The sequence below is a fragment of the Hyperoodon ampullatus genome, assembly GCF_949752795.1.
Source record: "Hyperoodon ampullatus genome assembly, chromosome: 4".
In the NCBI taxonomy this organism is placed as follows: domain Eukaryota; kingdom Metazoa; phylum Chordata; class Mammalia; order Artiodactyla; family Ziphiidae; genus Hyperoodon; species Hyperoodon ampullatus.
In genome coordinates this window covers 170828388-170845156 of record NC_136917.1, presented here as the reverse complement: position 1 = coordinate 170845156, position 16769 = coordinate 170828388, and the positions used below count along the sequence as shown (strand labels likewise).

The window sequence follows — 16769 nt, the reverse complement described above, 5'->3', positions numbered from 1 at the left end:
GCCCAGTCAGAAACCCTGGGCCTGCCCAGGGGGGATCTCTGCGGATCTTGGGTGGTTCTGACACCTTCAAGTGTGAGGACCATCAGCCCGAGGGAATTCCTTTTTGGGACAGTGTGGTGACATTTCCTGGTTTAAGTTTACCTTAAGATGAGAAGTTTTACCTCTAATCTGCATCACGCATCATAGCGTGTGTCCCGTTTTGTGAAACTACGCACCACTTTTCCAGAGAGCGAACGCGTGTGTGTTGAGATGCGGTCCGTGGGCACTTGGAGCACGGGGCCGGCGGGAGACGGCCCTCTGGCCGGCCCCGGGCTTCCCCTCCTGGGCACGGTGACACCCGGCACTTTCGGCTTTGCCCTTCGGTGCCCTGGGACAGAGCCCTGCCCCGTGCCCGCCGTGGGCTTGTTTCAGGAGCCGCGGGGCTCTCAGCAGGCCCCGGCTTTGCGGGCTGTGGACGAGGCCAGGACTTGTTACGCCCTTTAGTGCTGAGTTGTTAAAGGTTCCTTTTCGGGGCTGGCGCTTACCTCACAGAGCCAGAGGAGTTTGTTGGACCGCTGGGCCCTCGCCGCAGCGCGGCGTGACAAGGGGCGGGGGAGGGCCGTGCGCGTGGCCGCATCTGAGGCGCCCGCTCTCTGTTGCAGGTGCAGATATTTGGCAGCTTCAGCACCGGCCTCTATCTTCCCACCAGGTGAGGCCCAGCTGCGCCACCGCGCGGAGGACCGGGGTTGGGTCTGCATAGCCCGGTGGGTGTCTGCACGCGTGTCAAGGCTAAAGTAGGTTCCTTGCATTCAAAGCTAAGGCTTAGAGACGCGAGCGAAAGGAAGAGACGGTGAGCACGGAGGGGAGATAGCAGGAAATAAAAATTCAATGACCGTTATGGTAATTGAGTGCTTTGCGTTCTTCCTCTTGCACTTAATGTGGTGGGATGCAGAGCGCTGGCTCCTAGGAGCCGGGGGAAGTGAGAGCCCTGGGGGCAGGTGCGATAGAAGGCGGTCTGAGATTTTGGATTTGTTTTTGAAAAATTCATCTTATGTTTTAATGAAGATTCAAGCAAACTTCTACGTGAACGGTATTTTGTAAGGATTTTTATCGGATAGAAAAACGTCAAAGAAGTTTGCATTCTAAAGCCGTTCTCCAGTGTACCCTCGTCAAGGTCTCTTCAGTGTCTTAGTTTTATGTGCATCGTTTTATTAAAAACTTATATGCTGCCAAGCCACCGTTAACGCTTGGAGGCTAAAGAGGCCACAGTCTCAGGATCTGGGTTGGCATTGGCAGGGCCAGCGGGGAACTGGACAGATTCGAGGTGTCCAGGAGTCCGGGCCAGCGCAGCTGTGAGGGCCTCGGTTGCCTCGGGGCGCGGGAGACTCGGTCAGCGTTTGCTTTCCGCCTCTGTTACGAGTGGCTCGTCAGCTGCGCGCTCTCACCGAGCGGGAGAGGCTTCCCGGCACTCCGTGCGCCTCTCGGAGGACCTGCGGGCCTGTGCCGGGGCGCCGGTCGGCCGGCCGCGTGCGCAGCCATGTGGGGAGGCGAGCAGGGCTCACACTCGCTTTTCTCTCACCCAGCGACATCGACTTAGTGGTCTTTGGAAAATGGGAGCGCCCTCCGCTGCAGCTGTTGGAGCAGGCCCTGCGGAAACACAGCGTGGCCGAGCCGGGCTCCATCAAGGTCCTCGACAAGGCGACGGTAAGCGCGGGTTCTGGGCCCCGGGCCCGGGCGGGGGCTCTGCGCGCCCACAGGCAGCCTGCGTCCCAGGGGGTTCGCTGATGTGGCCAGCGGTTTCTGGCTGCGCGTTTGAAGACTTCCCTACTTGTAGTGTAAACGCGCTTGTATTTTTTTGTGGTTAGGAGTTCAAGCTGAGAATGTTTAGATACCATCTGAAGTGCAAGTTGTGAGAGCGCCAAACTGTTCCTGCTCTAAAATGTTTGAGGGGGTCGTCTCTTATGAGGCTGCGTAAGGAAAAGATATTAATACCCGAAACGAGACAGATTCAGAGGCTGCCTTTTGTGCAGAATGTAGCAGAATGATTAGACTGCGGCATTTATTACGTAGAACAAGATGACCATTTGCCAAGTTATACTTCAGACAGAGAAGCTTGCCTGTTCCTTTCATCGTTCCAAAACTGTACACATGTGAGAACTGTGCTTCTCTCGCGAGAAGATGGAAGATGAGGCGGCTTTTGAAGCGCGGGCCCAGGTTCACCCTAGTCCAGGGCCGCCGACAGCTCAGGAGCTCCGTGTTACCTGCCCGTTGTGTGCTGGTCATCAGAGTCTCGGCTCTGACCTTCTGTGGCTCTGCCGTTTGTCCCGTCGGCCCCTCGAGAGTGCACAGTGGGTGGCCGGTGGTCTCTGAACAGGTGTCCTTGTTTAGGTGTAGAGCAGCTGAGGAGGCTCAGCCTGATTGTCCTGGGTTCCAGAACTTTCTGGAGGACAGACCGTATGCTGAATAGATGCTGCAGGAGCTGTGTGGTCAGGTGGCCTCGTTGCTGTCACACACCTCCTCCGCTGCTGGAGGCCCGTCCTAGGCCGAGGAGCAGGGTCCACCTGCTCTTTTCCACGAGTGTCATCTGTTGCCAGGCAGCCCTCTGTGCCGGGCAGCCTCACCGGCATCTCATCACGGGCTCTGAGCCCAGCGTGAGAGCTGTGTTTAAGGTGAAAACTGGTCTATTTTGAACAAGCACCAGAAAATAAGTATTGCAGTGTTACTACTAATCTCCAGAATCTGGGGCTTCAACACATGAGCGAGTGGGGGAGGAGAGAGAGAGAGAGAGAGAGGGAGAGAGAGAGGGAGAGAGAGAGGGAGAGAGAGAGGGAGAGAGAGAGAGAGAGAGAGAGAGAGAGAGAGAGAGAGGGAGAGAGAGAGGGAGAGAGAGAGGGAGAGAGAGAGAGAGAGAGAGAGAGAGAGAGGGAGAGAGAGAGAGAGAGAGAGGGAGAGAGAGAGGGAGAGAGAGAGAGAGAGAGAGAGAGAGAGAGGGAGGGAGAGAGAGAGAGAGAGGGAGAGAGAGAGGGAGAGAGAGAGAGAGAGAGAGAGAGAGAGGGAGGGAGGGAGGGAGAGAGAGAGGGAGGGGAGGGGAGGGAGGGAGAGTGTGTGTGTGTGTGTGTGTGTGTGTGTGTGCGCGCGCGCGCGCCAGGAAGGTGCCAGGAGTGATTTGGGGGAGAAAAGTCCGTGCATATAGAAGAGGCTTCGTAGCTGTGTCCAGAGGTGCCGGGGAAGATGCTCGCTCCTGAGGAGTTTACCACGTCTGGGAGGCCTGGGCCCTTGACCATGGGCTCCTTCTGAAGCAGTTTTGATTGGTTCTTTGGGGAAGTGTCTTGTTTCCTCTGCCTTCTTGGACCCCGCCCTGCCTGGTGGTGGAGGTGATCTCCAGGAGAGACTGTCACCACCTGCTGGCCTGTCCCTCTCACGTGTGTCCTGGGCAGTTTGCCCCCAGGTGTATATGTTTTAGAGCCCAGAGCAGGTGTGCACTGAAGAGCGTGTTCCTCTGTTGACTGCCAGAGATCTTAAACCTTTCGTGAGACCCCGATTGTTTTGGCGGAGGGAATGTCCTTTTTTATTCCTTGGAGGCTGCCTTTTTTTCTGGAAGAACACAGTTCTGTGTGGGGCAGGTGTGGTCTGAATGGTTGCTTGGGCAGCTTTTATGAGGCCGTTTTTGAGTGCCTTTTGGTGATGATTCTTGTTACTGAGAGTGTTTACAGAATAGCCTTTTACTTGATTTTCAGGGAAAAAAATTATTTTTAAGTTAAATTGTCTTAAAGAGTGAAAACCCACAGTAAAGTTGTTTGGGAAAAACAATATCAGTACAAAATATAATTTAAAAAATGGCTTTGAAGTTACTTTGAATGCTTTGAGAAATTCTAGCAAATGTGACTTGGGGACCAAAAACCCCTCCCATCCCCAGGCCCTCATGGTGGGACAGGGCCTTAGCTGGCTTCCCCTCGTGGCAGGCAGGCTTGGGGAGCACAGGTCCTGCAGAGAGCAGGTGGTTGATGCTCGGTCACCAGGGAGGCGCCGGGTCAGGCCGACAGGGCCGGGCAGAGATGAGCACTAGCTATTGTCGGATGGGGGGGTGGCCTTGGGGGCTCATGGGGTTGATGCTGGGAAAGTCCCTTTTCTCATCTTTACAACCTGGGGTTCATGATCTCTAAGTCCCTTTTGTGTATAAGGAGAAAAACCCTCTGTACAACTTGGGAAACATCTGATACCCGACCGTGGAAAACGTTGCCTATTAAAGCACAATTAAACCCTTGCAGGTGCCGATAATAAAACTCACAGACCAGGAGACGGAGGTCAAAGTCGACATCAGCTTTAACATGGAGACTGGGGTCCGGGCAGCAGAGTTCATCAAGAATTACATGAAGGTGCTGTCTCAGCAAGTTAGCACAGTAAAAACCAGGGGGTGATCATCTTGAATGAGAAAGACTGTCACAGTTGAATTTATCCTACAGTACTATTTCTAGAGACACTTCGAAACTACAGAGCTGTTTTGCAGATTGGCCTTCCTTGGCTAACCGTTTCATGCACTCGAGCATTATTTTAGAGCGCTTTGTTGAAATATTCTTTCTGGTTATTACAAAATGACCATCCCTGTAGCTCAGCGTGCGTGATTGCAAGTTGAGTACATGACAGTGGAGGGGATGTAGGTTTGCTTACTCTGGGTGGTCTCAGTGCCTAAGGATGGGGCGCATTCACTGCACCCTGACCAGGTGTGTGGTCCGGTTAACTGGAGAGTCCTTCCCTCCTGTTGCCGCGGAGGTGGCGAGGCGACCCCAGCCCCTCTGCCCACGGTTTCGGGACCGCGCGCCTGCAGTGCTCCCCTTCCCTCCGCACCATCGCGCTTGTCTGAGGGGTCATTTCTACGCCAGCAGAGCAGGAGAAGCAGCAGGAGCCTCCACATCCCTCCACCCCTCGTCCTGCGTTTGGCGATGCTGCCCCCCGTGCCCCTCTCACGGGTGCTTCTGGGTGCTGGCGTTTGCACACTGCCGCCCACCCACCCGCCCGCAGAGCCCTGCGCTGGGCGCCGGCGAGCGGGCAGACACTGGGAGGAGATGCCCATTCACTCCCCAGCCCCACTGGGCTTGGGGTCTCCCTGCAGGCTCCCCGCCTCATCCCTGCCGAGCGGTAACCTGGGGAGGGGCCCCCCAGCGGGGCCCTGAGGAGCCCCTCACATAATTCATTCTCAGGCCCCTACGGTGTGAGGATGCTTGGCCTCGAGCCTTCTGAGGGGCAAGAGGCTGAAGTGAGCTTCCTGCCTGCCATGTGGAATTTGCTGTGTGAGAAGTCTTCAAAGCTACAGAATCTAACCAGACGATGTTTTTCTTTTGGAATTTGCAGAAATATTCATTGCTGCCTTACTTGATTTTAGTACTGAAACAGTTCCTCCTGCAGAGGGACCTGAATGAAGTTTTTACAGGTGGAATTAGCTCGTACAGCCTAATTTTAATGGCCATCAGCTTCCTACAGGTGAGTGTGCCTTCTCTCGAGAACCCCTGGCCCTGAGGCTTCCGTGGGAGCGCCCTTCCTGGACGCTCTTACCGGCTGCTTCACGGGTTCCAGCTCCTTGCTGGCCCTTCGGTATTCTGTTTGGTGTGGTAGAAATTGACTTCTGATCTTCATCACAAAGCTCTGTTTTGATGTATACTTTTCCTTTGCTCCTCCGTAGCTTACTTTTGTATCTGATTTAACTGCTGGAGGGGAGGGCTTGTCTCGTGCTGTCAATCGGGTGTATATTGATCTAACCTTGAAGAAACACTCTTTATATTTAGAAAAATTTCATGCCTTGAGGGACAGTGAAACACTGTTTTTCTCGGATCTTGGCTGTGATTTATACTGCACAATTTGTCTCAGAAAAACAGTTGGCTACCACAGAAGGTAAAAAAAAAATATTAAAGAGGGCTTTTTTTTCTGAGTGATGAAAAGTCAGTATTTTGTCTTTAATTATCTGTTGCCCTTATTTTGTTGAGTACCATGGAAAAATCAATCAAGAGAGAACTCCCCTAAGTATTAAATGCTGTGATGCAGTGATAAACTATACTTATATGCCTTTTTAGACATACGTTCTCTAAGTTAACGGAGACATGAATTGCCCCGTCCACATTCACTGGAATGAAGGGCCACGCCTGTGCTCTAGCTGCACAGCACCGTCCTCCATGTTAACAGCAGGCTTGCATTTGTGATTTTATGTCCAGAATTTGGTCATTTTTCTCAGTGGCATTAGTACAGCTGACAGCAGGATTGCTGGTCACAGCGCCTTTCACCATGTTGATTTCCTTGGTGTGTTTTTGCAGAGGTGCTGTAAGAACAGTGAAAATGGAGTTCCGCGCCCATTTTCTTACCGTTCTAATGACACTGCCCTGGCCTCCCCTTTCACCTCGGGGATGCTGCCCTTGTAGCCGTTTTTCCCGAGTTGTCGGACATTATTTTGAACAGAGCACAACGTTGTGCACTTAATTTATCTCCTCCCGTTTTCCTGATTGAAACTATTCCAGTAGCCTTGTAACGGACCACTGCCCACTTCTGTGGTGCTGGGCTCCCCGTCTGAAGTGACCACGGAGGCCGCACCCGGCCGGGGCGGGGTTGCCGCTGTCCCCTGCCCATCCCTCGGTGCCTTGCCCGCCCTGCCTCAAAGCCGTGACTGCTGTAGCGTGTGTGTTTATTTCACGGCTCATTGAGGTCAGGAGGCCCAGCCTTGCCCCGGGTGGGCTCTCAGCTGGATGATCTTTGACTAAAGCCAGGAAAATAAGGAAGGGAGAAGGTAAGGCAAAAGTAAGAATGCAGCACTGTGCCTTTGTAAGGTCTTCCGAGCCCTGAAAACACCTGCAGGCTTTAGAAACCATGTTTCCTTGAGGAGCCACGTGTTATAAACATTTTCAGCCCTTGTGCTTTCTGCCAAGACTCGGACTTGTACGTCCTTTTGGACTTGACCGTCCTTTTCTTGATTGCCGCTGTCCAGTGTGACTTGCTGTGTGAGGGCAGTGCCGTCTGCTCGGTCCAGCAGCATGGCCATGTGTGCTTACGGGGCGCTGGCAGTGTGTCTATAGCAGACCAGCAAAATTAATGTTTAATTTGTTTTAATTCGTTTAAATATAAATACTCACATACGGCCCATGGCCATCACAGTGGGTAGTGCAGGTCCCTGTTGCTCACATTCGTGAGCCTCTTAAATTAGTGGCACTTGGGTGGGGTCAGTAGACAGGGGCTTGGGGCTTCAGAAGAAATCCATTACCTGCTTCAAGAAGGCGTGGTGTGGAGCTGCGGCTGACACGCACCCGTATGCCCAGGCAGGGATGTGAGCTTGCTGTAAATATCAGGATGCCATGCCAACTACCATTCACGGTTAACATTACCCATTTCACGTTGCCCTGTGGTACTGTTCAGTCTCACACTGCCCCCTGTTGGCTGTATTTCAGAATAATGGAATTGAGATTAGAATCTGAGAAAGTACCTCCACCATCTAGGTGACTCTAAATCGTGCAGAATAGGGTCCACTTATTTATCGGTGTTTGGGAATTTGCGGTTCATCAGATGTCTGTGTCGGAGGTAGCTATATGGGTTACACACTTCAAAGAATTAAAGTATAATTTAAAAATTCAGGTGAGAAGCTTTTATTTCTTTTGAGCACTCTTGATTGGCAGAAGATATCCAGGCTCTCTTGGTGCCTCCTGGCTGCCTCTGCGAGCGTCCTCTCAGTGCTGGTGGGCAAGCGAGGGCCACTGACTGTGTGCGCCCTTGGCTAGCTAGCCGACGCCACCGCGCGCAGCTGTCCGTAGAGAGTGACCAGAATCCGTGCAAACCGTGGATGCCTTGCTTTTACAGTTGCATCCAAGAATTGATGCCCGGAGAGCTGATGAAAACCTTGGAATGCTTCTTGTAGAATTTTTTGAACTCTACGGAAGAAATTTTAATTACTTGAAAACTGGTATTAGAATAAAAGAAGGAGGTGCCTATATCGCCAAAGAGGAGATCATGAAAGCCATGACCAGCGGGTACAGGCCGTCGATGCTGTGCATTGAGGACCCCCTGCTGCCTGGTAAGGACCCTCGCTTTGCCAGCCGGGTGTGGAGGGGCATCCACAGGCCCCCCCGCCACCGAGCCGAGGGCACGTGATCTGATGTAGGTTCCTGCTGTACTAATAGAGTTCATGGTGGCACGTTCAGAATTTGTTCTTAATGCTTCTAATTAACGTAAAGTTGCAACTTTGTTTACTTTCTGTAATCAGAAAAACATAGGAAGTGAGAATTAAAAAAAGAAATTTATTTTTTCTGAATAGAAAAGTGTTACGTATCCATCATAAACCATCTGCTTCCCAGAAGTTTGTCACATAGAAAAGTGAAGTATGCCATAATCCCCTCCCTTTTGATGTGTTTTTCTCCAGTTTTCCATACGTGGATATTAACATTGATTGTTGCCTCCTTATTAATTGAATGGCGTCACGTAATAGCAACAGACTGCAGCTTGTCATTTTATTTAAACAATACACCCAAGACCCCTTTTCTCTGTGCATGGGGAGCGTTCGTTGTAAAGACGACCCCGAGGCAGGTTAGGGTGCTTTACACCCACCCCTTTGGTGACCGTCTTTTAAATCTTTGCCGATCTGATGAGACCGTGCTGTACACGTTGTCACGTACCTTACAGTTCTTTAATGATGAGTGAGGTTAAACACATGGTTACTGTCAATTGCACAAAATATTTATCGAGCATTTATTAGGTGACACAGTGTTCTTACTGTTGGGGATAAAGTCAGTGACAGACAAGTGACAGGAAGGGTGGTGGAGGTTGTTAGCTCCAGGTACACCGCCCTTTGTGTTACTTTTTGTGTGAGCTCATGTGCTTTGTCCATTTGTGAGTTGGACCGTCCTCACTGACTTCGTAAGGTCCTGGAAGCCTTGCTTTGCTGACACGCTGTACGTCTGTCTCTTGTGTCTGTATATATATATATATATTTTTACTGTTTTGCTCCTGTATATGTTTTCCAACATCCTCAAATTTATGATTTTTGTTTTGTTTTGTGGCTTCTGGGGTATGAAATTTATTTCTTAAAAATCTTTTGGAAGATTCTCCTCTGTGGTCTGTAAGCGCTGTGGTCCACACAGGTGCTTATCCCTCAGCCCAGAAGGACAGGTTTCTCTCACCGGTCTGTCTGGATCAGTTAAATGGCAGGCAATTCCTTGGTCTTCAGTGTTTGCTGAAAAATGAAACCCCACACAGTTACTGGGTTACATTATTATTAAACCTGGAAAGGAGACAATTCCAGTACTTAAGGATATGTCTCCTAAAAAACACCCTCACCTGAATCGTGAAGAGCGAGTTACGTGTCAAAATTAAAATTGGAAACTCTGCCGTTCTTAACAAAAGTCAGCTCCTTGCCTGTGGCTCTTGCCGACTTTAGTGGCGACTTTGTCTTTATTTGCCGTCCACCCGAGAGTTCGGCCCGGCACCTTCTGTCCTCGAGGGGTTGCTCCTGCAGGCCCCCTCGGTGCTGACAGGTGCGGGGCTCAGGCTGACCTGTCCTCTCGGGCAGGCCCTGGCCGTCTGGTTAAGGTTGTGCTTTGGCTCCACTGAGCTTTCTGCCGTCCGGGGGGTGACCCTGCCGTTTGAGGAACTGTCACTCCGTCTCCATAAATGACAGCTCCTTTAACGGAGGTGGATCCTGATCTGATGGTGAGATGGGCCCTCAGGCTGGAACGCCCCCAGCTGCTCACGGCGGTGGGCACTGTGCACTTCCTGGCGCCCGATCCGGCTGTGCTGGGGGGTCTGGAGGGCGTTTCAGGGCTGGAGGCCCGTGTGGGAAAGGCTCACGTGAGAGGACCACGCGGCTGGGTAGCGGCTCCCACGGCAGCCTTTCTGTTTCAGGGAACGACGTGGGCCGGAGCTCCTACGGGGCCATGCAGGTGAAGCAGGTGTTCGACTACGCCTACATCGTTCTCAGCCACGCCGTGTCGCCGCTCGCCAGGTCCTATCCCAACAGAGATTCCGAAAGGTAGCCCCGTCCTGGGTGCTGCAGCCTCTGCAGCACCGGCGCCCTGGCCTCTGTCGTTTGTTGATGGGTGTGCCACCCTGTCTTGGGAGAACTGGGAAATACTAGTAAAGAAAGGCCTTTCAGGAGTTCAGGATGGTCATCGTGGTCAAGGGTGGGAAATTTTTTATTTAGGGAGTTAACATTTTCTCAGGGTGTTAGTTTTGGGGAGGTCATTTCTGGCTTTTAAAGCTGTGGCACGTGGTGCTTTTTCTCAGGCCATCTTCAAGATGTGGGTGCATAGCTCTGAGGGACACATCCACCCCCTGCCCCGGCCCCTTCCTGCACACTTGTCCCCATTCCCCGTTTTGCGTGCGCACTCTCGTGGTGTATGCTTTGATTGGCGATGAGCAATATTTCTTTCTGAGCCCAGATGCTGCTGTGGTGGAGGTGGAGGGACTGGAGGCGGAGGGGGGGAAGAGGGGAGTTGAGAGGGAGGCTGAGGTGATGGCCACCAGTGGTCACCGCAGCAGGACCGCCACCTCCATCCTCGGCCGGTGATGGAGAAAGCGGACTCTGAGGCCTGGCCCCAGCGGTGGTGGCCCAGGGCTCTGCGGCCTCCGTCCACTCAGCGTTTGCAGGCAGAGCTTTGGGCCCGTGCTGGGCTCTCGCTGTCTCGCCCGAGCGCTGGGAAACGGGACCCCTGTGGTCACTGGGGCTGGGGAGGGCGGGCTTCCCTACTCGGCCCTGGGCTTCAGCGGTCTTTTGTAGATAGAGGTAGGTCCAAGGATTTCTGCCTCAGAGCACCCACTTTTTCTGTACTGTGATCGCAAAGTATGTTTGGGCTCACACCCCGGAAGTCATACAGATCTGTAAAATTAGTTCAGCTCTTTGCCCACCTTTCACTTAGTGAGGTTCTGTGTGAAAATGTGAAGTAGCTGCGGGGAGGGCCTGCTGACTGCCCGTGTCCTCCTGCTGCAGCACCTTAGGGAGGATCATCAAGGTGACCCAGGAGGTGATCGACTACCGGGCGTGGATCAAGGAGAAGTGGGGCAGCCGGGCCCACGTGCCGCCAGACGCCGGTAAGAGGCCGCCTGGGGCCGCTGCCGCGCCGCCTCACCCGTCAGTGCGGCAGTGTCTCTTTGTCCCTTGGTGGTAAACTGTTCACTCTAAGGACACCTCGCTTTCTGTGAGAGTTTCATTTAAAACTGTTAGGGTTAGGCCAGTGCTGTCCAGTAGAAATAACGTGCGCGCCACACGTGCAGTTCTAAAGCTCCTAGTAACTGCATTGCCAGCGTGGAAAGAAGCAGGTGAAATTAACTTTGATAATATATTTTATATTTTATAATATATTTTATTCAACTTCTAGTATTCAGAATATTAACATTTGAACAGAGTTACTGAGATTTTTTTTTTGGTACTGCGTCCTTGAAATCCAGCTTGTTTTTATACCTAGAACACATCCTACTCAGGGTTTGTGCAATTTCCAGATGAAACTGTACATCCACGTTGTTCCAGGCCTATTTAAATGTTCTCCAGTGACTGAAGTGTAATTTAAAAAATTAATCGAAACGAAGTAAATTAGAAATGCAGTTCGTCAGGCCCCTGAGCGGCGTTTAAGGTGCCTGACAGCTCCGTCTTCCCTCCGCAGACGACAGGATTAAGACCACCGAGCGGGCGGGCGTGTGCGACGGGGAGCAGCCTCCGCGCCGGAACCCCGAGTCGCCCTGCGGCCCGCGCCTGGCCCTGTCCCTGCCCAGCCCCCAGCTCCTGTCCTCCGGCTCGTCGGCCTCCTCTGTGTCCTCGCTCTCCGGAAGCGACATCGTGAGTGTGTCTGCTGGGGGCATGTGTGTGTGGAAAACGTCCGCGGCAGTGAGTTTAAACTCTGCCCGCCTCGCTTTATCGCTTGCTCTGTGTGCCCGAGGCCACCCCGCGTGCACGCCCAGCGGGCCCCGCTGTGCCGAGAGCCTCAGGGGGCGGGCACGTGGCCCCTCGGGAGCGGTGGGCCCGCGCGGCGCAGCTGCCGTGGGTCGTGTCTCACCCACTTACTGGGAGATAAGACCTTGCAGTCTGGGCGTCTCTTCTGCATTTCCTTTACGTTCTTTTTCGGTTACGTTCATCTGCCCAGGTCTTATGACTCGGGGGAGACCTGGGCAGACGGGCTGCCCGCGTCCCAGGACCCTGGGGGCTCACCCTTGGCCGCTCCCGTCGATGTGAGGGGCACGGGCCTCGGGTGCAGCCGTCCTCTTGTCACCCACAGGATTCGGACACGCCCCCCTGCCCGACGCCCAGCGTGCGCCAGTTCAGCCTGCAGGCACCTGCCCCTCTGCCGGCCAGCCTGCCCGCCGCCCTGCCCGTGCCGAGCGGCAGACCTCAGTCAGCCACGCCCAGGACGCTGGTCATGGCAACTAACACCCAGGTACGTGGCTGGTGACGGCCCCGGGACCAGCTCCCAGCTGCTGCCTGCGCCGTAGGACTGGCTGATACGGTAGAACTTAGAGAAGCAACTTTATAAAAGGCTTTGGAAGGTCCACTTCTGTCCTGTAGGAAATTCTCATCTTCTGTGGGCGGATAGGATGTAATTGTTGTTCGAGGGACGTCCTTACAGTTGAGGCCCGCCAGGCCCTGTGCTTGCAGCGAGGGGACTCTTGGTTCCCGGGCACCGAGGTGGCTTTTCTGCAGATCGGCGCCCAGCGTGAGGCCACCGCCCTGGGGCCGTGCTGAGAGAGGGACTCCGCTGCCGTCCGCCGTCCTTGCTTTCCCCCAGATTCTCAGTGTTTACACTCTTACTAAATTCTGATATAAACTTTGACTTCTCCACGTTATCCATTAGGCAGTATTTATAGGGTTCTTTTCTATTTGAATATGTCCTCTTTTAAAAAATTTAGACAAAGTTAGAGCGTAGAAGTTAATTTTAAATATTTTAAATTTGTACCTACTTCCCCAATGTACATCAATTACACGTATATAAAACCCGTCACGTTAATTTACTTCTAAAGTAGAGCCAGTTTCTACAGTGTGGGGTATAATCTGAGTGTAAAGCAACGCAGATGCGTGCGAATGTATTGCCGAGTTCCTCTGCGTTGCTTGGCTCTCCGTCCAGGCAGGGCGTTCTCAGGACACGCCTCAGGCCGTGGGGACTGAGGGCAGCGGGCCCAGGGTGTGTGGTGGCGGCCATCAGCATAGCACCCCAGAAACCTTCCGTTGCTGCGTAAGCGTGAAACGAAGAGGCAGGTGCCTGCACTGTGAAAGTAAACTCTGGCACCAATGGTGAACCTGGCTCTAACCTTCCCTTGGGCTTGGCTCCCTCGAGAGCTGCGTGCCGATCGACACTGCCCGTGCTCTTCCTCCAGGATGCCGGGCATGTCGGGGGGATGGTCAGGACCACATGCTGGGCCTGGGCCCATCTGTCACCCGCACGGACAGTGAGTGAGGCAGGAGCTAAGGTCATTCAAGTTTTAAGACGTGGCTCAAAGCCCGCTTTCTCATTGTATTCCCAGACTTCACGCATTCCTTGCAGTGGGGTAACTAAGGGAAATCCCACTCGAAAACCTCACGTGTACAGTCTCCCCTGCCCGCTCGGGGTGCAGTGGGGACTTAGAGCTGGGGCTGCGAAGCCGTCAGAGGTCCCGGGAGTGGGCTCTTCCCGGGGCCTCGTGCCCCTGGGGGCGCAGAGCCCGCATGGAGGAGAGGCCGCGGGTGTGCTCAGGCCCTGGTGGGGGGAGGAGGTGTGAGGAAGGGGCACGTGTGTGCCCTGCAGCCCCCGAGCGCACCCCTGAGGCCCCAGCTCCTGCTGCAGCTGCTGCCCCGGTGACCACGGGCACTCTCCAGAGGGCTTTGGGGCAAATGCATCCAATTCTAAGACGAGAGCAGTGAGGCTGCTGGAAGTGGGTGGAGGGGCTCCCGCCAGCACCTCTGCGCCGTGACAGGCCGCTGATGCAAAGACGGAAGCGCTGGGGACTCCGGCGAGAGCGGGGAGGATGGCCACCCCGTGTGCGGGCCTTCGCTCGGGCCAGCCTCCCGCCTGTCACCTGCCTTGCTGAGGGCTCTTTCTGGAGACCAGGGGGGACAGTTACTTTGATGACTGTAACGTTTTTGAATTGTTTGGTCTTCAGTGAATATTAAAACCTCACGACTTGGGTGACTGGACATACTTCACATCGTCTTGCTGTTTCAGAGTGTAGAATGTGTCCGATTCAAAACAAAATGTTGTAGTCGGGCATCAAACTAAGGAGCCTGTTTGCACATGGCACCCTCGTCGGCGCCCATGGTAAGAACGGGCTGCTTTAGCCTGTGTCACGTTGTTGCCTCACGGACGTCTCCGGTCGTTCTCTCCCAGACCAGGTTTACTATACCTCCACCAACGCTCGGGGTGGCCCCTGTGCCCTGTAGACCAGCTGGCATCGAAGGAGCTCCGGCGCTGAAAGCTGTCCACCACGTGTCTTCCCCGGCTGTCCCGTCTGCGCCCCCCAACGCGCTCTCCAGCCCTCACCTGTATCACAAGGTACGGGTCCGTCCGCCCGGGTCCTGGGTTCCCAACAAGCAGGTTTGTGATAGCCCGGCGCTAAACGCTTCCTCCACCAGAGAGGGAATTCCACAGAGAGTCTTTTTTTTTTCTTCTTCTCTGATCATTCAGCTTCATGTTTGCTTTCCCTTATATAGCAAACAACACTTTACAAGTGTTAAGAAATTATTTTAAAATTTCATGTAGTTTAATTCATCATGCATCTCTTTTTTCTGTTGGCATTTGTTAGCATAAAAATGATGTTTGAAGGGAAGAATATTTTGATTTCCCATTTTTCTCGTAATTCACACGCTAAAAGAACTTTGGTTTTCAAGAAGCAGATGATGAAACCAGGAACGATCAGGCCCGTGAGCAGTGTGTCTTCCCACAGTTTCACTCCCTCCCCGTTCTTTGCCGTGGGTGCCCTGGGCAGAGGGCTTGGCAGGGCCTGCGTGCGATTGGTTTTCTAGTGACCGTGGGAGTCCCTGTGAATGCGTTTGTCAATTGCCCTGTTTCTGCTCTAAGTCCAGATCCCACATGTTAGAAACTTGGTATCAGGAAGACAGGTCGTTGTTAAGGTGCCAGGATGTTGGAAAGAACCACGACCGAGTCCAGGCAATGGGGGTCGGGGTGCGAGGTCCGAAGGCCGACGCGCCCAGGCTGACGGCGCTTGTCCGCCTCCGCTCTGGTCAGCGCTCTCTGTTGCTTGTCTAATCACATTTGCCAGTAAGTTTTGATCCCTGAGGGTTGGCTCTTTGGACCTATGTCACTGAGTCCTGCTGATCTTTTTTGTTCAGAGTTAACTAATAGAACGTTCCTTCCTGGATTTATCCATCCTGTCGCTACCTGGCTTGCTACGCTGATCTGTTAGAAATACTCAGGATGAAATTACAGCTTTGCAGAGGGCAAAAGCACTCTTGCTTAATAGCATTTTGGCTTTCCTTCTTAACCCCCTTCTGCTGGTTTTGCTCTGAAACCTTCCTGAGACCAGCCGTGTCTTCCCTGGTGTGCTGTGCGTGGGGCTTGGCGGCCTGGGAGCAGCCTGCACGCTCCCTGCTGACGTGGACCCCACTCGTGTGTTTCCAGAATGTCATGGTCAAAGTCTGGGGGAGAAAGTGACAGGGACCCTCTTATTTCTGTGGACGCGTAGAAGAAGCTAGAAATGAGGTTCTAGACGTGTTTGGATGTGAACGCGTGTGGTTTGAAACAGGCCCACAGTTCTCGTGCTGCCGAAGCTCTGGGGTAGGGGTAGTTCTCCGCCTCTGGAGGTAGCGACAGGAGTCCCTGGGAGGTGTGAGCGGAGGCTGGCTGTCGGTCCCGTCGTGTCTGGGGTCCCGTGCACACGTGCAGTGGGCCACCGTGCGCAGCCTGCAGCCGTCCCCGCAGGCCCGCCGCCCTTCAGAACCCCCAGCGGGGTCGTGTCTCCTGCTCGCTCGGGCTCCCAGCCCACGGAGGTGGCGGGTCTCCACGTGGGCCCTGTCCAACCCTGTGTCCCTCTCGGTCCCCTCAGCAGCACAGCGGCATGAAACTGTCCATGAAGGGCTCCCACAGCCACGGCCAAGGCGGCAGCTACAGCGCGGTGGGCAGCGGAGGCGTGCGGCCTCCCGTGGGCCACCGGGGGCACCACCAGTATAACCGCGCCGGCTGGAGGCGGAGAAAACACACACACACGAGGGACAGCCTGCCCGTCGGTCTCAGCAGATAATACTCCTGGTGGCGCCACCCGGCCCACACCTCCCAGACTGGAGCCGGGTGGCCTCAGCGCCTCCGGGACCTGAGACCAGCACCCAGCACGTCGGCCAGGCCCCCGGCACCCTCGGCTGCTCGCTCTGCATGTTCCTGTGCGGTGGCCACGTCCGTCCTGAGGAGCGGCTCCCGTGCTCGTCTGTGGAGCCTTACTGGACGTGGACGCTGCCTTCTGCCTTCCCAGGAGTCTCCGGCTCCCTTCAGTGCTGGAGCAGGTCTGGACCGGGAGCTGCGGGGACGGACGGGGCCTTGGCCTTTCTCGGTACCGTGTCTGTCCTTTGCGTCGGTACACTTCATTCCACGTCGTCAGAGCAGCGGAGGTCGAACCCCGTTATTTGCTGGGAGGTCCTCCTTGTTTTACTGCCCTCACATTTTGTTTCCGATTTCAGAACTGTTTTTCTATGTAAATATTGGAAATTTATGATTTGTGCAATAACTCAGATATTTTTTATTTAATTTCATAGTTTCACATAAGTTATATTTAAGGGAGAAGGGAATTTTTTTAAACGAGCTTCGATCCTTTCCCGAGTTGCATTTTCTACGTTGGGTTTATCCTGTCGGCTGGTTGTC

The 16769-nt window shown here is 53.9% G+C and overlaps 1 protein-coding gene across 2 annotated transcripts in view; it reads left to right on the top strand.

The window, feature by feature from the left end:
- The window catches only part of TENT4A (terminal nucleotidyltransferase 4A), a gene marked incomplete at both ends in the record, with an annotated part of 42046 nt that extends 25888 nt beyond the window's left edge, over window positions 1-16158 (top strand). The window contains 11 exons of one of the 2 annotated variants that reach the window (XM_079703945.1): window positions 642-688; window positions 1563-1683; window positions 4248-4355; window positions 5329-5457; window positions 7810-8023; window positions 9847-9973; window positions 10931-11031; window positions 11601-11773; window positions 12210-12368; window positions 14289-14453; window positions 15967-16158. In XM_079703945.1, coding sequence (XP_079560071.1) covers window positions 642-688; window positions 1563-1683; window positions 4248-4355; window positions 5329-5457; window positions 7810-8023; window positions 9847-9973; window positions 10931-11031; window positions 11601-11773; window positions 12210-12368; window positions 14289-14453; window positions 15967-16158 — 1536 coding nt within the window. Of the gene's footprint in view, window positions 1-641; window positions 689-1562; window positions 1684-4247; window positions 4356-5328; window positions 5458-7809; window positions 8024-9846; window positions 9974-10930; window positions 11032-11600; window positions 11774-12209; window positions 12369-14288; window positions 14454-15963 lie in introns of both variants that reach the window. The other variant, XM_079703944.1, reaches the window with a different exon arrangement.
- Window positions 16159-16769: the final 611 nt, after the last annotated feature.